The sequence below is a fragment of the Eucyclogobius newberryi genome, unplaced genomic scaffold, assembly GCF_026437365.1.
Source record: "Eucyclogobius newberryi isolate DKJ021-1_F unplaced genomic scaffold, fEucNew1.0.hap1 SCAF_20, whole genome shotgun sequence".
In the NCBI taxonomy this organism is placed as follows: Eukaryota; Metazoa; Chordata; class Actinopteri; order Gobiiformes; family Gobiidae; genus Eucyclogobius; species Eucyclogobius newberryi.
In genome coordinates this window covers 20,182,386-20,205,522 of record NW_027315835.1, presented here as the reverse complement: position 1 = coordinate 20,205,522, position 23,137 = coordinate 20,182,386, and the positions used below count along the sequence as shown (strand labels likewise).

Below are 23,137 nucleotides of genomic sequence, written 5' to 3'. Positions count from 1 at the left end.
AGCACACTTGGCTAATATTGGATGTTATGCTACAAATTGGTCCATTGGGTCAATAGTAATAAACAAGTTAAAACCAGAATGTTAAGTTTTCTATTTTTATCCGACCACAAGGTGACTAATTGACTTATCTTTAAAACTCTTAAACCCTGTTGTTATTTAGGAGTTATTCCTACCTATGCGACCATCTGGAACTAGATCTTATGCATATCTAACATTAGGCCATCAGTCATAAAATGCCAGAGATTTATTGATACAACCTTTGCCTGCCTTTATTTACAATCCCCACACTCATTATGACAGACGGTACGGTTGAACCAATGAACGTCCAGAACTGACATTTCTGACCAATAGCTCGGCGCGGTGGGCGGGTCAATACGGAGCGTTTCCTCATGTATCATCTTCATTCCATGGACTGACTTGTTTGTTGTCGACCAAGATGGAGTTCCTTTTGGGAAATCCTTTCAGTACTCCGGCTGGACACTGTATTGGTAAGTAGCTGACCATTTCGCCCGTGGCTTTCAGCGGGAATTGATGCAAATGTCATTGAGTGGTCGGTGTTGCTTCCTGCTCGCTCTGTTCATCAGAGCCACCGCGTTAGCCACCTAGCCGCTAGCTGCGTTATGCACACTGTCATCTTGTTCGCATAACCACCGCCTAAGCATCCTTATTTCTATTTTTTTTTAAACCCAAACTACACTCAACCTCTCATCATGCATCATAATGAAACTGACTGCATTTGTTGTATAATTTTGTGTAGTCGGATCGCTTCATTCCGCTGTCATTTCTGTTGTTTACCCTGTGATTATTAGCGAAGCTGTTTAAAACTTAAATGTCTTACAGAAAGGGCTACAGATGGCTCCTTGCAAAGTGAAGACTGGACCCTTAACATGGAAATCTGTGACATTATAAACGAAACGGAGGACGGGTAAGTACTGTAGCATGTTCAATTTCATAATTAACTCCATATGGTGACGAATAGGTGACACATAATTCATGTCTTGACCTTTGGCCTTGTATTGTGGCAGCAAATGAGATTTAGGCGTGGTTGTCTGTGGTTGTGATGCGGTTCAATGCAAGGCCCAGTTTGTTTCTTATCTCTTTGGTCTTTTAACCTTGATCTGTATGTTTTAAGCTGTGAAGTTTAACCTGAGTCTCTCTCTCTGGACTTTGAAGTCACTCCCTGCTTGTTTGCATTTCATCAGATTACTTTAAATATACCCACATCTACTTTTATTGCAGTTATTATAAATATGTCCATGTGCCTGTGCTAGTGTGCTTATGAGTCCTGTTCTTTTAACCTAACTCCAGCTGGTTAATTATTGCTTAGCGTTAGTTACCAGAACACCTAATGTCCTCTGTGATCAAACCAATAGCATGTGGTGGAAAGTAACCGATTAAGTTGTACTTGTTGAGTAAAATTCTAGCTATGTAATTGTAATCGGCTACTTTTAAAATCATAGGAGTTACTGTCAGTCCACAGTTGTCTTACTTAGTAATAAATGTTTGTGTTATGATTATTGTAAGAAGAAACGTGATCTTGTGGTTATTCGTTGTAAATCAAACTTAAAGGTCCCATATCATGCAAAATCGACTTTTCAGAGCTTTTAACCTTCTTACATTGCTATTTGTGCTTCATATATGTACCCAGAGTGTTTTTTTTGATTGATTCCCGCAGTGTTTAGCTATATTACAGACTATCTCCTTTCCGCGAATCTCCAAACTGACGGGCGGTGAATGCAAGACCGCGTCATAACCACAGGCACGCGTCTTGATCCCCCCTCACCCTCCCGCCTGGGTTAGGGTTGGCGACCAAATGCTTACACCCCTTTTAAAATTGTGTTAAATTTTGTAATTTATTAATTTGGGAGCAGTATTTGAACTAGTCAAGTAAAAGGACAGTTACATGGCTAAAAATTGAGTACAAAGTATTTTCACCTCTGCCAATGGCTAAACCAAATGTTGAACTGCGCCTTTCTAGTCGATAAACATCTTGTTACACTTGTTGGATTTGATTTGCATCAGCGCTCTGGTATTTAATTCTGTTTCAATGCTCAAATCCAATTATTTGTTTACTGACTTATACTTTTTGAATGTCTGCAGACCAAAGGATGCTATTAGAGCAGTAAAAAAGAGGTTAAACGGCAACAAGAATTACAGAGAAGTGATGCTGACTTTAACGGTAAGATGTTTAAGTATTATTCCAAACAAGATCAAGTCTAACATATCTTGACTCTTTCCTAGGTTTTGGAGACGTGCGTAAAGAACTGCGGCCACCGTTTCCACGCATTGGTCACAAGCCGGGATTTTATTGATGGGGTTCTTGTCAAGATTATATCCCCCAAGAACAATCCACCTACAATAGTTCAAGATAAAGTCCTTGCCCTGATTCAGGTAACGGCTGTAAAATATCTAAGCTTGTGATCGTTCATCATGTATTCCTCATGGGTTAAAGAAGTAGATGAAAAGGTGAAAGAAGGCAGTTTTCGGTGTTGGTGTTTGTTAGCAGTGCAGTCTGTAGCTGTGCTGTTGTCTCCAGGCAGAGCCCCAGGTGTAAGGCACTAGCTCCTGTTACCTGCCAGAGCTCAGGTAACCATCAGGCTCCAGAGGCCCGATCTTATTTCCACTCCAGCCTCAGCGTGGGCCCAGGGTGGGGGCGCAGACCATATCCACTTAGTTGTGATTGTTTGTGATAAGAAGGTCATCAAAAGGAAAGTGTGGGGAGAGCTCTAGAACAGGAGAACAGCTCCTCTTGCACTGTGAAATTATTAGTGAGGTAGTGGCGTGGTCATGGGTTGTGTTCACCTTCACCTTTATGGGAGATTGTCTTTTTTGAAAGACATATGGAAATGTATGATCCGCTAATGTTTAATTCATGGTTTAATTAAATATTTGGATATAATAATTCTAGCTTAAACTGATCATCAGTTATCACTAGTGGCCAGTCTGTGGTACTACAAAGAACAAGTCAGCAGTCAAATGTTTTTTGGCTGACGTGCCACCTACAACCTTCACAAAGAGTGGATTAAGTGGTGATTTTTGCCTAATTTCAGATCATGAACTTTTTCTTAATCTTTAGTTTGGACTCTGTTCCGCTCTAGAAACTCTCTCTGATTGGTCAGCGCGTTCACATGGTTAGAGCTGGGCTATATCGTGTCCTGAAATACTGGTGTACTTTAATTTTTATTACGCTATATGATATGCAAGCAAGCGCGAGTAGCGGTAGTTGTGAGAGAAGAGCACTACTGCACATGTTCATGGCCGAAAACCTTTTTAGTCGACTAATCAAACGGCTGGGGCAGCCCTACTTTAGTTAGTCTCATGTTAGAAATATTAATATCACAAGTTGTTCTTAAATGGAAGTGCTTTGAAAGTTCTTTATCAATGTAAAGGCTTTGGATTTCGCACTGAGATTTGGACAAAAAGATGGCCTTAGTAATGGGTCATTTTAAATCCCAAAGCTCCCAGGAAGAGCTTTGTGGTTTGTGGCTTCTTTTTGTTCAGCGTCAACAGAAAAGCTCACACACTCTGCTCTATTTACAGCAGCTCCTTTTCAATGCTGCTTTGTGCTGAGATGCTTCTTTAACTCTTTGTTGTCCAGGCCTGGGCCGATGCGTTCAGGAGCAGTCCTGACCTCACAGGTGTGGTGCAGATTTATGAGGAGATGAAGAGGAAAGGCATCGAGTTCCCCAATTCAGAAATGGAGACCCTGTCCCCCATTCACACACCTCTGAGGGTATCGCTGTTAACGAATATTTGATCAATTCAATCTCATTTCTTGACTTACTCTTATGACTTATTTTTTTTTGTTAATTGTTCATAGGTGGCTTCAGCCCCAGAGGGCGACTCGACTCCGCACAGCACCGTGGCTCAGTACAGCACAGTGGCTCAGCCTGCGCCTGACGCTGTCCCACCAGCCTACCACAGTGCTCAGGTCTCCAACATCCACCCGGCTGGAGCCATCAATCCCACACAAGAACAGGTACAGCTTTCACAACACACAAGGAATTTTATAACCGTATTTTCCGGACTTTTTTCATAGTTTTGGCCAGGGTGCGACTTATACTTATATTTATACTTGTACTTATACTCCGGAGCGACTAATGTGATTAGGGCTGCAACGATTATTCGAGTTAATCGAATAATTTGATTACAAAAATGCTTCGATTGTTATTTTATTGCTTCGATGCTTCGTTTCATTTACATATTTTATCAAAAACACGTGAATCTGTGGCACGCGGAGCTCACGGAACGACTTGTGGCGCTTTTGTTTCCCGCGGAGCTTCTTCCTGAAGCAACTGAAGCAAAACAGACAGAGTGGCGTGTTTTAAACTCACAAGTGCGACACATGGATCTATTATAGGAGCGACCGGGAAGAGTTGTGTTGTGTAAAGAGCACGCTGCCGCGAGCTGCCGCTGTAACCAACCGTAACCAACACAACTAGCTACGCGTCGCCCCCGCCCAGCCTCCGCGTCCTCACCGCGGACCCCGCTCCACACTCTGCTTCCCAGTCTCACTCATACGTTTCAAACATGCCACACGCTCCTCTGCGGCGCCTTGAAACGGTCAACACATCTATGGAGACGGCAGGAGGAGCACGACCGTGTTATAATAATCATGATGAATGATGATGAATCATCTGAAGTCCGCGATGGCGCGGAGCCAACGTCGTAAAGTGACAAAATGCAAAATGTAGAGCCACCGCTCCAAACACCAGCATCACTGTCCCACACACAATGTTTTACAAACTAATGTCTTATTTTAAGTTATGTGACAGAACCGCAAATGAATTCAAACTGTAACTGTTACAAACAGTCTGGTGACAAGTGAATTATTCCTTTTTATATATATATATATTCTTTATATACAAATGGAACACTTTGGACAGTTGAAGTGAAATGTTGCTGTTTTGGGGACAAACTTATGTGAAATTAAGAATAAAATGTGTTTTTTTTTTAGGCAGAAACTCAATTTGTTTGTTTATTACAATGAACGTATATTTAAAAAAAAAAACGATTTAATATGCTTTTAAATGCAATTTATACTCCGGTGAGACTTATAATCCGGAAAATACGGTATATTGTATTAATCACTAACAATCTCCATCTGCACTTGGTATTTTATTGTTTGTTTTGAATAAATTTCCCTGTCAGGAATCACTTCCTTTAACAAGTACGTCAACAACTATGTAGAGGTAAATGCTATACAAAACATGTGACCATTGCGTGCAGCGTTTGTGTATTGCTCTGGCACAGGTAAATGAATCTCCAGTCATGTAGAGAAAGTTTATCATGGTATTTCCGTTTCTGTGGTTACAGGGATGGCCATTACACGCACTGTGCCAACTGCCAATGCCGATATTAAATGCAATGTAGAAAAGCGGTGTAATCCCTCATTCGTCCAGGCGTGTTCCATAGTAGAAAAAGCTTCAGTTGTAGTCATCTGGACTCAGTTTGAAAAAGTAGACGTTTCGACTCTCATCCAAGAGTCATTGTCAATAACAGAATTTAGGTCGAGAACTCCGATATTAATACTGTTCTGTGGTAAGACCCGCCCATTGGGAGGAGCCTTCCTGAAGTAGAAAGAGTTGTTGGTTTCAACAGAAACTCCCCCTTGTATCTACCGAGCTAGCCTATTCAGAATCTTAATGGGCTGTTAAAACCTCTTTGTCTTAGTGAGACCCTGGCTCAACCACCCTGAGTACCTGATTAGCATCTGAATTCCCTGGTCCTTTACCTTTCCAGGGGTTCAGTAACCCATTATAGATAACAGGAAGATTAAACCTAAGCCCTCCATTTCTGTTTAAAGAAGGTCTTTCTTTTTTAACAAAAATAGCTTCCTTGACTCCTCTTTCAAACCATCTTTTCTCCCTGCTTAAAACCTTCACCTCACCGTCTTCAAACGAGTGATTAGAGGCTTCAAGATGGAGATGCACGGCACTCTGAGGTCCTGAACTTGTATTTCTTCTGTGCTGATAAAGCCTCTTGTGTAGAGGCTGTTTGGTCTCACCTATGTAACGTTCTTTACAGCTTTCTTCACTGCATTGGATCGAATAAACTACATTGCTCTGTTTTTGAGTCGGCAATTTGTCCTTTGGGTGAACCAGTTTTTGTCTTAAAGTGTTGCCTGGTTTAAAATAAACAGGGACTTCGTGTTGTCTAAAAATTCTCTGCAGTTTTTCCGACAGGCCAGACACATAAGGGATAGAAACAACCTTCCTTCTCTGTTCAGTTTCCCTTTTGTCCTGCTTCTTGGTTCTCTTCACTCTGTTGAGAGCCCAAGCGGGGTAACCACAGGCTGAAGAAGAAGAAGAAAGAGGAAAAACATGTCCGTAATGCCCTCTCAGCCTGTGGTTACCTGTGACAGTAAACATTGCTTGCTTTGGAAATCTGATTTTTACTTTGACCATAAAAGTGGGTAAAATTAAGTGCATAAATAAAGTTTCCATACCAGAAAGTAAAAAGTTTTCAATAGATCGAAGTACCTAATACTTTCTGAACTGTGTTGACATTGCCTGCAAACAATCATTTATTAATTCAACTTGTATTTCAGACTGGTTTAAATGTTAAAATCGACACTCTCTCCATGTTTCAGATCTGCAGGCTGCGCAGTGAATTGGACATTGTGCGTGGAAACACTAAGGTGATGTCTGAGATGCTGACTGAGATGGTCCCTGGGCAGGAAGATGCCTCTGACTACGAGCTGCTACAGGCAAGCCACAATCTCATAATACTCTGTTATTTAGATTATTTAAGACAGTTCTCAAACTTTGCCGCGTTGCTGTTTTTAGGAGTTGAACCGGACTTGCAGAGCGATGCAACAGAGAATAATGGAGCTCATCTCTTGTGTTTCCAACGAGTCTGTGACGGAGGAGCTGCTGCATGTCAACGACGACCTCAACAACATCTTTCTGCGCTTCGAAAGGTCTCGTGCACACAACACCAGCCGGATAATGACATGTGTGCAGATCTGAATGAGTAAATGTTTTGTATTGGCGCAGGTACGAGAGGTTTAGGTCTGGGAGGGCCACAGCTCAGAGCGTCAACAATGGGGTGAGTCAGCGGTTGTTGCCCGTGAAATGACTGGTTTGAATCATCAGCCGTGCTCCACATCACGCCTCACATTCCAGGAGTGTAAACTGTTAGATGACACTACGGTTACGAGTGCGCAGGTGGTGGCTTTCATTGTTGACATGCTTAATTTAAAAAAAGACTAGCTGTAGTGAACATTTTATGGTTCTTTTTATATTAGGGCTGCAAGATTAATAGAATTTTAAGATCAATATTCTGTCTTTTCTAATAGTCAGTGATATGCTTTGGGCATTATAATTCTCTGTCAGTCAAAGCTGAAAGAGTTCAGACTTAAAAGGAATAAATCTGTGTTAAATGACAATTACATATTTTTTTTTTTTTAAATGACCTGATTAAACTGAATTAATAAAAATCATAATTTATCAATATGACAGGGGGGAAATCTGGCTTAAAAAAAATGGCAAATGACAAAAATAAATTGTTATGTCGCATAGTCCTCAGAATCAGAAAAAGGTTTATTGACTTCGACGTTAAGGTGCAACATACAACAGTGAATAATAATAGTAATAGCTAAATACATCAAAGTGTACACATAAATGTTCCTATAAGACTTCCTATAAGTGATCTGTTCTTCTGTATCTACCTCTGTATCTACCTGCGTTGCACCAATGAAATTTCCCCATGTGGGACAATAAAGGAATTTCTTATCTTATCTTATCTTAAAATTAAGAATTTACCAATACAATGAAAATGTATTTACCGGTAGTCTGAACACGTAATGCCTACATACTAGATATTTATAAAAATAAAGTATAATAAGATGATGATTTGAAGATTTTCTAATACAGAAAGTATGTTTTCAGAGGTTGCAAGATTAAGAAATCAAATCAAAGTCACAACTTAAATGGAAACAACTAGCACATTGCAAAGGCAGCTGTTTTTTTTAGTAACATCATTTCCTCCACAAACGACTAAAATATCCCGTTTCATTCTGCATAAAAACTGCTAAACCGGTTTAGGTCTGTACCAATATTGGTTTAGGTTAAAGCCTTATTTCAGTCCTTTTTCAATTCTTCTGGATGTGTTTTCAAATGTGAACTTTGAACAGAATCCTTATTAAAACAAATAATCACAACACTTATTATTTTTTTTCTAATTGAGAGCATTTCTAAGATTTTAGGTAAAGACCAAAGTTTGGCATTCATATTCTCTTATTGTACGAGTAACTTTAGTTCATTTTCTTTCCCTTTATTCGCTTGTGACCTCTTAAGGATAAACTGCTACATACAAAACCGTGTAGAACTTGTTTGCATAAACCTTAGCCTCCCATAAAGGCTCTTGAGGCTCCCTTCAGTTTACCGTGTCTCCGTCTGTCTTGGGAGCTTGACTCTGCTTCGTTGGCTGCTGGCTTTTTGTTTAATTAAGCATGTTAACGTTCCATAGTTGCCATGCCATTGCGTTTTTCTGTTCCTGCACAGGCATGCTAATGGTGTTCACTGTCTGTCCCTTTCTGCTCTTTTCCGTTCTCTATCCTTGGCTAGCTGAGACAGGCAAGTATGAACGAACAATATCAAGGCCATCTAGCTGACCGCTGTCGCCCTCGGCCGCAGCTGAAACGGGGCTAAATGATGTGGGCTCCACCGACACCGGGCTCTTTTCCCCCCCGTGTGGCATGTTTTGACAATGCAGCCCTCCGTCAATGACAACCGTGAACCTGGAGGTGCACTGACAGCTGTGTTCAAAAACATCAGCAGATTAACTGTCATTTGACATTTATATTTTATCAGACGGTCACAAATGTGCAAATGGATTGACAACTTGACCCTTCAAAAGCCCCCTTTTTATTTTCCTGCTGTAGATTCACTTTCTTTAGGGGATATCGGCGAATATTGAAATTGATTTTATTCACAATCCCTATAAGAAAGTTTATTTCTCTTCCTGTTCATTTCCCATTTCATGCTAACCCTAGGCTAACCAAGCTTTTACAAACCTCACTCTTGCTCATAGTAAAGCTTCGTAAAGTCATTCCCTGCGCTTTTGCTGCCATGGACGTGCTTTTGGCCACCGTTTGTCTCATGTACAGCGTGTCTAATGTAAGTCTTGATTGTTTTGTTCAGGTGCTGAGTGAGGCGACCGAGGACAATCTCATAGACCTGGGTCCGGGGTCTCCTGCTGTGGTCAGTAACCTGCCCGCCTCCCCGGCTACCCTGTCCTCCCGTCTGGCTGGACTAGGTAAGAACATGCCATGCCTTGGTAGGGTTGTGGGATCCCTTCCAGCCTAGCTCCACCAGAATAACTTTTCCTTTACTTCTATTTTCTATTGTAGTTCTTATGCAGCCTTGTGTTTTCTCGTGTTTCGACAGACATGGGCGGAGACAGCGTGAGCAGCACCCTGAGCTCTCTGTCCAGCAGCAAACCAGCTCCAGCACAGGACGACTTTGAGGTGTTTGCACAAACCCGGACCGGGGCTCTGCCTGAACCACACAAAACGTACATACGCATGCTTTTTATTTCTAGATCACACATCACAAAGTCGATTTCAAAATAGCTCATCCCAAAACCTCAAATTAATTTATTTTCCAGCACAACAGCAGAAGAGAGCGCAGGTGCTCCTCCAACCCTGAATGTCCGCCAGCCCACTGCAGCGGTGAGTCTTTGCCACCAGCCTTTTTACAATTGCGCTTTTAATCTCTTTTGCAGTCAATTCTTCATCACCCTAGCCTAGTTTCGTCTAGACTAAAAGTAAAAGCTGCTTCACGCGTCTCACTTATGCCACAGAAGCAGCAGAATGGATTTAACCTTTCACCACAGACGTATCTATTTGACTAAAGCGTTGAAACATTAGAAGTAAACCCGTGTTCTGCTGCTGCCTGTGTCATCGTCTGTTTCCACATTTAAGTCGCTTTATTATTCACTGCTCTAGAGAAAAAGAGTGTAACGCTTTATGTTTTTGCTCGCTTATTCATATTTTCGTGCCCGTGTCATCCTTTGTTTATTTCACATGTTATTTCTTCTAAGTTGTCATTGACATTTCTTTAAGTTGTGTTTTTTGTTGTGGGATTCTGTTTTCCTGTGTTCTGGCTTTGCTGCCTTGCGGTCTCCGTGTTGCTCCTGTGTCAGGGTGCCGGGGGCCAGTCCTCTGTCATGGATGACATTGAGGAGTGGCTGTGCACGGATGTGGTGAGCCGCCATCATTTTTATTTCTGCTTTCATTTATTTAATTCGTCACATCATCCACATCTTTTATTTGTGTCTATTTCTGTCACTTGAATGCACTCATCACTTTCTGTACTATTTCTAATGACTAATATTCTGAGTTTCAAGTGAGAATGCATGCGTCTGACAGGTTTGATTAATACCAGAGGATCCAGAGACTCATTTATAAAGTTTGTGTATGCGACGGACTGCGGTGTAACTGCGGTGGATTTGTGCCCAGATGTCTTGAAATGTTTCTACTTCTGGCTTTTCTATATTTCTTCACCTTTGTTAGAAATTGTATACAGTTTTATAAATGAGGGGAGGGAAAAAAAGTTGAGAAAAATTGGTTTTCAGGTGCTCGACATTCACAAGAACAACTAATTGCCCCTCGTGTGATTTGGAATCTGTTTGTAATTTGATTTGGATGTGAAACAAAAAACAAATCTGTGGGTTTGGTTTTTGTGGTGGTGGTTTTATTGGCTGGAAAGTTTTTTTTTTAGGCTGAATGTCAAGTTCTGCTGAATTTATTGGCCAGCGCAGCAGTATAAAGCTAAAATGTGTCTGCCGAGAGTTGGAACAAAGTTTTCCTCTTTTAGTAAATGGCATGTAATGAGAAAATGCATGGCAGACAAAACTAGTTCACGATCAGGTGATTCTGTTGAAATGATTCGGGTCGTTCTCATACCGATTAGGAAACTATTTTACAACCAGTGGTGGAAGAAGAACTCAATGTTGTTAAAAGGAAAAGTATAGCTACTGGAGCAAAAAAAATAAGAAAATTAACTTAATGTACGAGTAAAATGTATTTCACAGATTTTAAGAACTGTTAAAGCGTTAAATCCTTTGATCAAAAGTCAATAGCAATTCAAATTTCCAAATCTTTCTCTGTCATGATAAATATTATATCAACTTATTGTTCAATTATTTTTTTGTTTTACGATATGATTTGAGCTTTAGAGCGTAGAGTAAGTAAAGTATGACTCATTATAGATGAGGTGTTTAATTCGGCTATTTAAATGTTTTTTTAAATATATTATACATTTTAAAAAGGGGTTATTATGGATTATTTAGCTTTAAGGTCATTGTTTCAGTCACATAAAATGGTTTAAATATTATTGTTTGATATTTTTGTTGCATTATATTCAAAATGTGTTCAAATCATAAAAAAAAATAACATTCAACCATATGACAATACATTCTACTTTTTTGTCCAGTTCAAAATTCTAGAAAGTACAGATATCTGCTTTCAAATATAGAAAAAATATTAAAGTACAAAGTATCCAGTGTAAAAATTACTTGTAAAGTACAGGTATCAGTACTTTTACTTTTGTACTCTCCACCACTGTTTACAACTAGCGGCCTGACTTCAGTTACAGAAATATAAACAATAGATCAAGATAGAAGTATATTATGCAGTACTGTATTTATATAGTGTGATTATGAATGATTCTAATTAATTTGGGGGAAGCGTTTATTTTTACCTGTCATTAAATTAATCCATGAACATGCCGTTTTTGCAGAAAGGTGATGAGGGCGAAGAGGGCGTGACAAGTGAAGGCAAGTACATGTAAAACGATCATTTATTTATTCATTCGATTACTTCTCTTTAACCAGGTAAAAAAAGAAAACTGATATCAAAACCTGTCTTTCAAAAGTGACCTACGCTTTTCTTTAGTCCTAAAATGCTCTGATGTTTTCGTTCTTTCCCAGAGTTCGACAAGTTTTTGGAGGAGCGAGCCAAAGCCGCCGAGTTGGCCCCTGGACTCCCATCGCCCCCTAGCGAAGAGCCGGGCGCGCCGCAGGGCACCCCGGGACGCAAGAAACCGGACCGGCCCGAAGACCCCGTGCTCGCCATGTAGACTTTGGCCTGTGACCTCCAAAACCCCAGCGCCTACGACCCCCGAGCAGCCGAGCAGAGCATCACCATCGACCCGACGATAAACCGCACCCATCTCCTCAGTTTAACAAAAGCCCATTGGTCGATAAGTGTCTTGACGATGAGGAAGTGTGTGGAGTCGCAATGGCAGAGCTTCACGTTGCACCTAATCCTAGAAAAGTAGTTTTCTAAAAAAAACAACAAACTTAAATTTAGATGCGTCCTCCCCCGCGTCCCCTCCCAAAAAAGCTGTTTATTATAACCATCCTTTGAGTCTTTGTGTTTTTGTCAGTCCCTTATTTTAATTGTACATCTGTAAATGTCAACTGTCAAGTATATGAGTTATATTATGTATATTTAAGCTGCATATGAAAGATTTATGTTGATTATTTTGTTGTTATTGGAGCAGGCTTATGTTCCGGCTGCTTTGACTAAAGGGATGTACCTCGTCGCGAAAAGGAGCATTAATCATTTCATAATAAGTAAAAGAAGGGATTTTTTTTCGTTTAATCGTACATAGTAAACGATATGCAGACGAGCTGCAGTTAATTTATTGAGATTTAGTTGCGATTTAGTTGAGATGGTGATTTAAAGCAGGTCTTAACTTTGTGTGCTTGAGAACACTATTTCAGTGTTTGTATTTAATCACAAATTACAACATGATTTAGTTGTTTAAAAAAAAGAAATTGGTTTGTGTTTTTGTGCTCTGAAGTTTATTTTTGAGGACCAAACTTCTGCTGCTGCTGAAAGGAAACATATGTATAAGAAACTAGTAATTGGTTTGTACATATAGAGCTGCTTTTGACCCACAATTCATAACATTATATCAAACTACAAAAAAAAGCCATTTGCACATCATTCTTTTATTTTCCTCCGCTGACATCTTGGAAGGTGCGACCTTTTCGAACATGACATTTGTTTTCAGAAATGAGCTCGGCGTAGACAGCACTACAAATAAGACATTTTACTCCCTACAATAATAAAACAATCACTACGAGCTTACAACAAGAGTGCACTTTCGACACTTGCCTTTCCCATACTGTAAATCCGCTACACCAGTTGTAATTACTGAGAAATGATTGAGAAAATTAAACAGAAATAATTTATTCTGTGCTTTTTCAGTATTTTGAATCTTGTATAAAATATGTCAAGGGAAGAGTGATATAAGTCATGTCGAAGTGTTTTCGTTTTATACGTTGCTGCTGGCTGATGTTCGTTGTTTGTTATTGCTTTTGTGGCTGTTCTTGTTGCTTTCAATGCCTCTATAGTAAACATACAGGTTTTTAAGGGAATTTGAAGATGTAAGAAGTGGCACCAACTTATCTTTACATAGAAACCTTTTAACTGTATGGACGTACGCGACTAATGAAATTTACTTTTTGACAAAGCATCTTCATTGCACAAGAAATTCCTGGTTGTTTTGGTGTTCGATGTGTGTGCGGTCTCTTCTGTGAAAAGCCTCCGGTCATATGTGGTGATAACTGCTAATACTCTGGGTCTCATTCAGTGTGCGCTGCTGTCAGTGACTCGTTACTCTAAGAACTCCTCTGCCACTGTTTGTTGTGATCTCAAAGCTGTATCACAGGAGCTGTTTGACTGGACTACTCTGTATGAAGAGACACAAGCTGTGTGACTGCTGCTTTTCCCGTTCATTTCTCTGTGTTTGACTTATGCATGAACTCTAATAAACATTAGCAGTGTGTGATGCATTTATATGTGTCTTGTTTTTTGTCTTTACAAGACCAAAAATAGTAACAGTTGAGTTGTATTACATGCACACTTCAGCTAATTACTCAGCAATTAAACACTCTTTAGAGTTTCAGTCTCAGTTCTTTTCATTATCCGTAGATCTACTGTTTAGTCAAATAAAATATACTTTGATTTGGATGTAGCCATCGTGGTCTAATATATACGTTGAGTATGTACTTGAAGGCATGCTTCCACCTTTGCATATTCTCCAGGACGCCCCTAACATAATAGGCAGGGGTGACCTGTAGTAAACCCCCTCCTTTTAGGTTTGGCTCTGCGCGCCATTCACTGAGGTCCTGGGCCCCTCTCTTTGGGCCTCCCCATTGGCTGTCTGGGATCGCCTCATCCCAAAACATGGCCCCTCACATTCTGCCTCAGTCACTGGAGCATTTTCCCGGTCAAACAGAAGAGGGGTGTGTTCCACTGTAAACTGTAGGCTCCCACTGCTGTGGACCACCATTTGTTGCCACATGTACTGCTGCAAATCAATGAGAACTCTACACTCTGAAGCCAACACAAGGCGATTGGTGGATAATGGAAACTGTTCAAAGGTAAAAGGTTTTATTCTGTATATTTTTGTACCTGATTGTTCAGTTTGTTTGGTTTTAAACTACAAAGAAACACGCATCGCACCACATTGCTTATCTTATTTTAAATCGGTGGTTACTGCGCTAGAGGCCATCCTACTGTATGTACTCAACTGACAAAATATCAATGTCTTTTTGTCTTCAAATTGCTTGATTGTCTTAACAGCCGCATACGCCTAAATGTAATATTGTGAATAATGCTGTATTTTCTCTTTATTATTCAGTTATTTCATTGTTGTTGGTTTTCTTTTTAGTTTTTTACCTTTTACATCAGAGGAATCTGCAGTGTTCAAACAGCACCCTCTGGTGGTTGGTCCAGGAGAGACGGTCCAGTCAAATGTTCTACAAGGAAATGAAGAGGAGCTAAATACTGTAAAAGCATCACACAGATGAGACTCAGGACATGAAGCAGAAGAGTAGGCTGGAGCTGTGGTGCATTGTAGTTGCATTGCATGTACAATTCAGAGTGCAATGCCTCTGCTTTGCAACACAGATCTAAGCCAAAATACAACACAACTATTACAATGTAAAATATGTATTATTTTTTCCTTTAGACAGAACTGTTTGTTTCTTGTTAAATAAATCTATCAAAATCCATGTTGTTAATGTCACTGCATTCAATTAACCAATAATAATCAGTATGAACATGTTATGGAAAACAAACCCCTATGCCCTGGGGACATACACATTTGTCTTTACAGAATCAAAAGGTTTTGGAAGCAAACAATACATTAAACCAGAGAAATAACCTGTGAAGTTATACCAGGGAAGGCCAGGGCGGCATGGGGCCTTCAGTGTGGAGGGAGTTTGCATGTTCTTCCTGTGTCTGCAGGGGGTTCCTTCAGGTGCTCCAGTTTCACTAAAACATGAAGGGTTCTGGGTCCCTCTGGGGCCAGCGCTCCCTTGAACGAGATTGCAAATATAAGTGGGACTTTCCTGGTTAATTAATATGAATGAATGGATAGATTCAGCATACGCCACATAATCCTAAACCAACCTAAACGTGAACTTTTAGTCACGGCGCCTCTGCAAATGTAAGTCACCAGTGCCATTGATTGACATGCTAGCTTGATTTTCTCATTATAACACACTTCTAGCCTTTTGGATCACAGCTCCACACACACACAAAGGGCCCTCAGGCTGTTGGGCTCTGGCCCCTAACCGGCCCCTGGCCCGCAGACATGATGCTAGCCCGCATCATGATGCTAGCCCGGCTAATGTAAAGTCCTCGCCGCTATAGCTCAAGGAAACAGCTTATATTATAACACCGTACGAATGTATTATTTACCGTAATTCCCATTATACGAAACTAAATTACCTTTTTGTGTTTATCCTTTTTTCATTATTAACGTTGCACTTCAATAATTTTTCATTTTTGCTGTGTTTTAGCCTTGAGCTGCTAATTTAGCAGAGTTAGCCTTCTCAGGTAAGCAGCATTAACAGGAACACGTCGCAGGTTTAAATGCCGACAACACTTTATCTAATACTCTTCATTTTACAGACACAATCCACAAGAGCATTACTAAATCTGATTTACCAGAATTTCTCCCAGGAAAGGTTGTGAGAATAGAGATAAAAACCTGGCCACCTATTAACAACATTGTACATTTGATGCTATTACATATGAATAATAATACCTAGTAAGTGTTGAGACTTCCTGTTTCCCTCGGTCAGGTGACTGTAAAATGGAAGACAAATCCCTCACTGCTTTTATCTTGCCATATTGAAGGTAAAGGCACAAGGATGAACAGCAGAGAAAACCCTTTGCTAAACCCAGAGAATAGCATGAACATCTTTGCCACCCACAAATACACAAAGCACTTTCCTCTGCTTTTCAAAGCAACTTGATCCATATTTCTGCCTAAATGGGCCTCATGACCATGGATCTATTATAATACTCATGCCATACATTGGTCTTGCCATGTGTCCAGTGCAAGCTTCACCCTGACCACAACGCTGCCCTATGATTGATCAATGGCTCTGACCCAGCGCTGTTTCCAGCCCAAGCACAACCGTGAGAGATGGACACATCACAGGTATTCATTTTGTTGTGCTAATTCTGCATCTTGACTAACAATATAAATCAAATTATTATTTTAGAAGGCAGAAGTGCTACTTGGATGTTGTTGTATAAAGTTGTCCATTTGATGCTCTTCAGAGCAGGGATCAGTCTTGAATGAAAAGTAAAAGGAGCTGAGGAACTCAAAAAGGTTCCTTAAAAGCCTTTAGAATCACATGACAAATAGCCCGTCGGCCTTCATCACGTCATCACTCGATCCATGGCAGCTGCACAAGCTTAAACATCCGTGGGATGGAACACAAGAGAAACAATATGAGGAGACAGACTTAAAACAAAAACTCCAGAGAGAATCCTATTGGATCTATAAACTCTTAAGCTTTATAAACTCTTACGCACCACCAGTTTCAAGGCCTCAGATTTCTCCCCCTTCCTTCAGCATCACGTTGCTATTGTTATTATTCATTGTTTTATGTTGCACCTATGTTGGGGCTGGTGACCCAACAGTAATTAAAACACTGCAAACAAGGAAAGGAAGACAAGACAGATTAATATATTTTACTCGCGAGGAGAACGGTCAAGGATAAACGACTCAGTCACAATAAGCGACCAGGGCCAGAATCCCCGCCCGTTCTGAGCTCCTGTGGCCGTTCTCACCGCATTTATTAAACTTCTTCACGCCCATAAAACAACTTACATACATAAAACAAGTTGCCTGAGGGGAGGGGGGATAAACGCCAAGGCAACTTGGAACATAAGATAGAAAATAAAAGACAAATAATGAGCAAAAGGGAAAGGGAGTGAAACTGGGGCTTCCCGTTTCACAGCACTCGACCACAGCAGACGACCTTGAGCGCTACTGGAGACATCTCTGTTGCTCAAAAAACACATCATTAATACAGTTCATTTCACGACACATAAGAGTAAAATAATAGGAGATAATTATATACATTTTTCTAACAACCTATCACCAAAACAGGTTCCTATGTTTGCGAGCTGTGTTCAATGACAATGGCAATAAACCTTTTGTGAATCAGATTCTCACAGCCAACACATGTAAATAATCATTTCTAACAGAGCATGTCTCTTTTTCAGCAATACCTTTAAACCAAATACTGTGTATTTGTTGTTGAAATTGTTTTGTATTGTCTTGTAAATGCTGTTCTTTATATATTACATCATGTACCATGTGACAGTGTGGCAGCCCACTTTGGACATGTGATTAAAGTTTAAATCTACATAAACGCTCATCTGGAGTTTGCCCTGATGAAGGCCGAAGGGCTGAAATGCATTGCCGTTTTTTTGTTTGAGTGTCTCAGCTTCTTTCTACTTTTCATCCATCCATCCATCCATTTTCTACCGCTTGTTCCCTTTCGGGGTCGCGGGTGACTGGAGCCTATCCCAGTGACTTCGGGCCTTAGGCGGGGTACACCCTGGACAGTGGCCAACTCGTCACAGGGCCAACACAGAGACATAGACATTACAGACAGTTCACGCTCACATTCATTCACTAGGGCCAATTTCAATTTAAATTAATTATATATTATGTATATCATTCTCTTTTCAAAATAGATTTGAATCAAATCAGACACTTAATGACTGGCACAGCTCTAACTCGTGGTGGGCTGTAATTAAAAAGGGCCTCTCTTTAAATGATTCTGAGTGAAGAGAACAGTGTATTTTCCAAACACTCTTGCCCTTCTAAACATCTACTCTTGTGCTTTGCACATATTCATTGACATTACAGTCTGTGCATTGACTTTTCGGGCCTGACTGGTACCTTTCATTCTCTTTAGCGGCCTCAAAATATCCCTGTAGCCTCGCAGCACTTTATGCTAAGTTAATTTACCCAAATATATCCACGGCGTCATGGCGACAGCAGCGCACTATTCAACATCAACAACTTTGTTAATGGAAACTTGCTGATCCATAAATGCCGGTGCGCTGCGACGTTTGCTGGGGGCAGTCCACATATGAATGTTAAAAAGCTGAATCGATGTGGGGCATTTGCAAAGGAGCATAAGGTGTGTTTAATTAGAAGTGTGTGAGGCTGTGGGCCCCTCTATCGGGGGAGGGGACGCCGGGTTTAGGCGAAGGGCCTGTATTTAAATAGGGTCACATCTCGGTCTCACCTTGCAAGTGTTATGCTATATTAAATGCCACTCATGTTAAGTGTGTTGAAACCCAAGTCTGATGTAGTCAACACATAATATAAAGGTTAAATTGAAAAATGTCCCTTCAACAGCGCGGCAACACGCCATGATTGATCTCCTTTGCACAGGCACAATGTAAGGCACACCTCTGTTTGTTTGGCCTCTTTAAGTGTATGGAAATGTTATTATGTTACAATATTAGGATTAGAATTTAAGTGTCAGTCAATCAGCTCTTCAAAAGGTCAATGAAGAAATTAGCTGTTTATGGGACAGCTCTGTCAGAACTCAGGCTCTGAGTCGGAGCCTTTGATTGATGTGTTTGCCAACATTTGGTTTGACACTAAATCCTATTATTTTCCATCAAAGTTGACCTAAAAGGTAAACCTTTTCTTAGTTTTTGGTAAAACCTTTAGAGAACATCATATTATAATTAATAGCATGAATGAATTTGATATTTTTTAAATGTATTTTTTACGAAAAAAAAAGTTTCCACTGAAATCTGAAACCACCGCCGTCCAATTATACATAAATGATAGTAAAGACTTTTATTTGACATGGACTGTAATACAGAAATATTATATATCTATACTGTATAATATATAATAAATATACATTTATATATATATATATATATATGTTTGTGTGTGTGTTTGTGTGTGTGTGTGAGTGATAATATTGTTTTACTAAGACAAAGGTCTAGATGTAGAATACTGATCACTAATGTCATGTTACTTTTAGACCATCTAAATAATACAAACACTGAACTTAAAAATATTTTTAATTCAGTATATTTCTTAAACGATATTTCAATAAAGTCTTTAATTAGCTACTCATTTACAGTTCATACACTGTAAACCTACTCTATAATGACAGCACACAGGTTCATAACTGTGGATTCACATTATTTACAGATGTTTTTCAGATAGTTTAGTTCATGTTGTGGTTTTGCAGTGGTCCCAGACACTGACTGAGCAAACCTGACACACTCCGCTCTCCTGTCTCTCTCATAGAGTCCAGAAGTGCAGGTTGAGGTGCTGAGGCTCCAGGACGTGTATGGGGGCACCCGTGGGTGCTATGTGAAGCGGCCCCTGGGTGGATCTGAAGCCAGGCAGTGGAGGGTCTGGAGTGGACAGGATGTAGTCGATGCTGAACTTGATCTCAGATTCGGGTTTGGCCTGACTGGAGCTGTGGGTGCTGTTGTGTGGAGGGTGCTGTCTGTCTGGATTGAGGGTGCACAGAGGTGAGTCTGGGGTGCAGCGGCGGGTCACATGTGCTGGCGTCTTACTCTCCAGAGGGTGGAAGGGCGGGTCCGAATCTCGAAGGCCCATTTTCATGTTCCTCCTGCGTCGGCGACGCCTGAAGTTCCCGTTTTCAAACAAGTCCAGCATAGACTCACAGCCGGTGGCAAAAGTCCAGAAGTTTCCTTTTCCTTTCTCGTTCCCTTCAGTCCGAGGAACCTAAAACACATGAAAGGACACAGAAATAAAATGAGTTTGGCAGCAACAAAACATTGTTGGTCTCTAAGAGTAAGAGATATAGACTGTATATTGTTTCATTATGTTCATTGTAGGGCTGTTCAAAAAAGTCACTTGACACATATTTGAGTTCAGTCTATCAGTCCATTCTGGGAATAATTTGACATTCACTTAATACTTCACATAATAAACATGGTTGTGTTGATGGTTTTTGTTGTTGTTGTTGTTGTGTTGTACCTTGATGAAGCAGCTGTTGAGCGACAGGTTGTGTCTGATGGAGTTCTGCCACGCTCTCTGGTTGGAGCGATAGTACGGGAACCTCTTCATGATGAACTCATAGATCCCCGACAGAGTGACCCGCTGCTCTGGGCTCTGCTGGATCGCCATGGCGATCAGAGCTATGTAACTAACACACACACACACACTTTTATAAAAAGACATCCATCATAATATTACATTTATTAAAACACTGTAGTTATTCTGACATTTTAACAGAAGTGAAAGTTATAAATAGATACTTATACATGGAGATGGAGATATATATATATATATATATATATATATATATTCTTATCCAATGCAAGACATGCTCCTATAAATTGTAATACAATTATTATATATTTTTTATTAAATGGAATGAAGGCCTAAGATTTTATATATTTGATCTCTCAGTGCTGACACTTTGTAAGATTTAAAAGCACATGAAACAACATGGATTCATCATTTTAATACATGTTATATAAATTAGAAACTTGGTCAAATTAACCAAAAAAAAATCAAGAACAATAAATTGTTGATTTTTAAGAACTTTACAAAGAATTGGATGACACTACATGTGAAATGCTGATTACTATGCACTGTCCCTGACATAAATCATAATAATAAATCCTTCATGTAAGCGTGCGTACCTGTAAGCCGGGCGACACATTTTCTTCTCCTCGTCCGAGCTGGAGGTCGGGTAGCCGTCTCCATCATAGTTGAAGCAGTTGAAGGGGTAGTTTGTGTTATCGAACATGTCGGAGGTCCCAGGCGAGGTCCAGGTGAGGGCCCGAGTGTGGTCCAGAGTGTGGTCCAGAGTGTGGTCCAGAGTGTGGTCCAGAGTGTGGTCCAGAGTGTGGTCCAGAGTGTGGTCCAGAGTGTGGTCCAGAGTGTGGTCCTGAGCTGCAGCACCGGTGCGTCCTGCTGCTGTGCTCTGCCACATGCTCTGCTCAGATGCCACTCACTGGTCGCTCTGCTCCAGCCCTCCTTTTCCTCTTCTTCCTCCTCCTCCTCCTCTTCCTCGTCCTCCTCCTTGTCCCACACCTTCTGCCGAGGCCCTCACCCATTACACTCGTACATGGGTCTGCTCACAGGTCACAGAACACAGGTTAATGTTCACGTTTTAATTCAGAGTCAGATCAAGAAGTCAGCGTCAGGGACGTCAAGATTATTCGGTTAATCAGTCATCGTAATTTTTCAGGTCAAGAGCTTAACAAAAATAATCATTGTGATATTTTTTAGAACCTTTTTTATCTGGTTGTTTTTGTCACTTTATTTTGTCATTAAGAAAGTTAGATCTTGTAAAGCCGGTCACAAACTTAGATGAATGACGTGTTAGAAAATGGGAATGAAGGAAAATGGAAGATTTCACTGTAAATAATTGTTAAATTGTGTTTTTTTTTTTTTTTTACAATATTCGTAACACTAAACTTTGATATTGTGTTATCAGCGATTCATTTTTCAATTAGTCGACTTGAAATATGCTGACTGAAGGATTCTAGATATAGAATATTTGCCAATAAAAAATATTATTATTCCTAAAAATCGGACGTTTATTGTTGTTGACATTTTGATTTAATAATTCCACTGTCTTTGTTCATCTGTGTAGTCCAGATAACAATTACGATGACCAAAATACAATCTTTTTTTATTTTATAGTCGACTAGTCATAATAAGTTAGTTAAAATAATATATCATTTAAGAGATGCTTTATTAATCTAAACAAAAGCTTTTTATTCTAGTGGTTTTTGATGTTTTAAATTGTTGAAGAAAGTACAATTGTGAGTGCCAGACTGTGGAGATTTGTAAATGTTTTATTTGTTTTAAGTAAGTACATTTTATTTGTAGAGCTCAACGAATCCCCAACAGTAAAATAGAAAATGGAAAATGGCAGGAATTGCAATAAGAATTATATTAAAGCTTATTCATAAGGAAATGGGACGGTGCAATTAAACACAGACTAATGAAGCCTGCGTAAATTCAGCCTGGAAGACCTAACTCCATCCATCTACATCAAGGCCACCATGGAAGGACCCCTCTCCCCAGCGCCATCATCGCACTCAAGCGGGCGCCCGCCTGTCCGTCTGTGAGAGTCAGATCCCTCCTTCACCATGGACTCTCCCAGGTTTCTGCGCTTATCCCAAAGAGGTTATGCAGTTTTTCCTGGCCAAAGAAGTAGGGTGAAAGGTCAGGGGGCGTCTGTACCATGGCCCCCGCACCTGCTCCTCATCCCCAATCAACGCTCTCAAGTGACTCCTCCCCTGCTCCCAATCAGCACCAGGCGGTCACATTTAAGCCCTCAGGCTGATGGCTCGGCCGCTTTAAACCGTACTGCGACCCACCGCCTCCCCTGCTCCTCCTCTGCATTCCCCTCATCCTCTACCTTCTCTTCACATCTACCACCACCAGTCTCCAGGCTCCGGGGGGAGACATCTAATACAAATAGATCATGGAGTGCCCATGATTGCAACGTCTTCCGCCGGGGTCTGAGCGCCAAATAACTCTCGAATAAAGCTTGCTCAACAGTCCATTCTCGTGGTCTCTTTGTCTCTCCAGGGTGAAATGCAACTAAAAGTCTTGTTTACGTTCAGGAATATTAGATTAAAGAGCCACATTGAATTGTTTTTATGGAGAACAAATTAAATGAAAAGAAAAATTGTGACTGATCAATAAAAAATATGTCACAATCAAATAAAAAAATCACAATTCGAAGAGTCACAAATTAGCAAATGACAACAACGCATCATTTCCTCTGCAAATGACGAAATATCTGCTAAAGCCTTGTACCTGTCACT

At 40.4% G+C, this 23,137-nt stretch overlaps 2 protein-coding genes across 2 annotated transcripts; one reads left to right on the top strand and one right to left on the bottom strand.

Annotated features, from left to right (window-relative positions):
* Positions 1-347: 347 nt before the first annotated feature.
* On the top strand, positions 348-13,813 carry tom1l2b (target of myb1 like 2 membrane trafficking protein b). Its single transcript, XM_072455651.1, has 15 exons — positions 348-488; positions 841-925; positions 2,101-2,179; positions 2,242-2,391; positions 3,599-3,733; positions 3,821-3,979; positions 6,593-6,709; positions 6,789-6,922; positions 6,999-7,050; positions 9,147-9,261; positions 9,393-9,519; positions 9,613-9,676; positions 10,150-10,209; positions 11,748-11,784; positions 11,938-13,813. The coding sequence occupies exons 1-15, from the start codon at positions 437-439 to the stop codon at positions 12,084-12,086; spliced, it is 1,515 nt and encodes a 504-aa protein (XP_072311752.1). The 5' UTR covers positions 348-436; the 3' UTR covers positions 12,087-13,813.
* A 5,724-nt stretch (positions 13,814-19,537) lies between these two features.
* Positions 19,538-21,299, bottom strand: foxl3 (forkhead box L3). The gene is made up of 3 exons (XM_072456316.1): positions 20,993-21,299; positions 20,322-20,490; positions 19,538-20,066 (listed from the first exon to the last, which is right to left on the bottom strand). The coding sequence occupies exons 1-3, from the start codon at positions 21,283-21,285 to the stop codon at positions 19,614-19,616; spliced, it is 915 nt and encodes a 304-aa protein (XP_072312417.1). The 5' UTR covers positions 21,286-21,299; the 3' UTR covers positions 19,538-19,613.
* Positions 21,300-23,137: the final 1,838 nt, after the last annotated feature.

What these genes read in the sequence shown, in the direction of transcription:
- tom1l2b (XM_072455651.1), top strand. Translation starts at nt 437, where the DNA reads ATGGAGTTCCTTTTGGGAAATCCTTTCAGTACTCCGGCTGGACACTGT. An exon ending in TCCGGCTGGACACTGTATTG is followed by an intron (nt 489 to 840) that starts GTAAGTAGCTGA and finishes AATGTCTTACAG; the next exon opens with AAAGGGCTACAGATGGCTCC. An exon ending in CTCAGAGCGTCAACAATGGG is followed by an intron (nt 7,051 to 9,146) that starts GTGAGTCAGCGG and finishes TGTTTTGTTCAG; the next exon opens with GTGCTGAGTGAGGCGACCGA.
- foxl3 (XM_072456316.1), bottom strand. Translation starts at nt 21,285, where the DNA reads ATGTGGCAGAGCACAGCAGCAGGACGCACCGGTGCTGCAGCTCAGGAC. An exon ending in ATGTGTCGCCCGGCTTACAG is followed by an intron (nt 20,491 to 20,992) that starts GTACGCACGCTT and finishes TGTGTGTGTTAG; the next exon opens with TTACATAGCTCTGATCGCCA. An exon ending in TCAACAGCTGCTTCATCAAG is followed by an intron (nt 20,067 to 20,321) that starts GTACAACACAAC and finishes CATGTGTTTTAG; the next exon opens with GTTCCTCGGACTGAAGGGAA.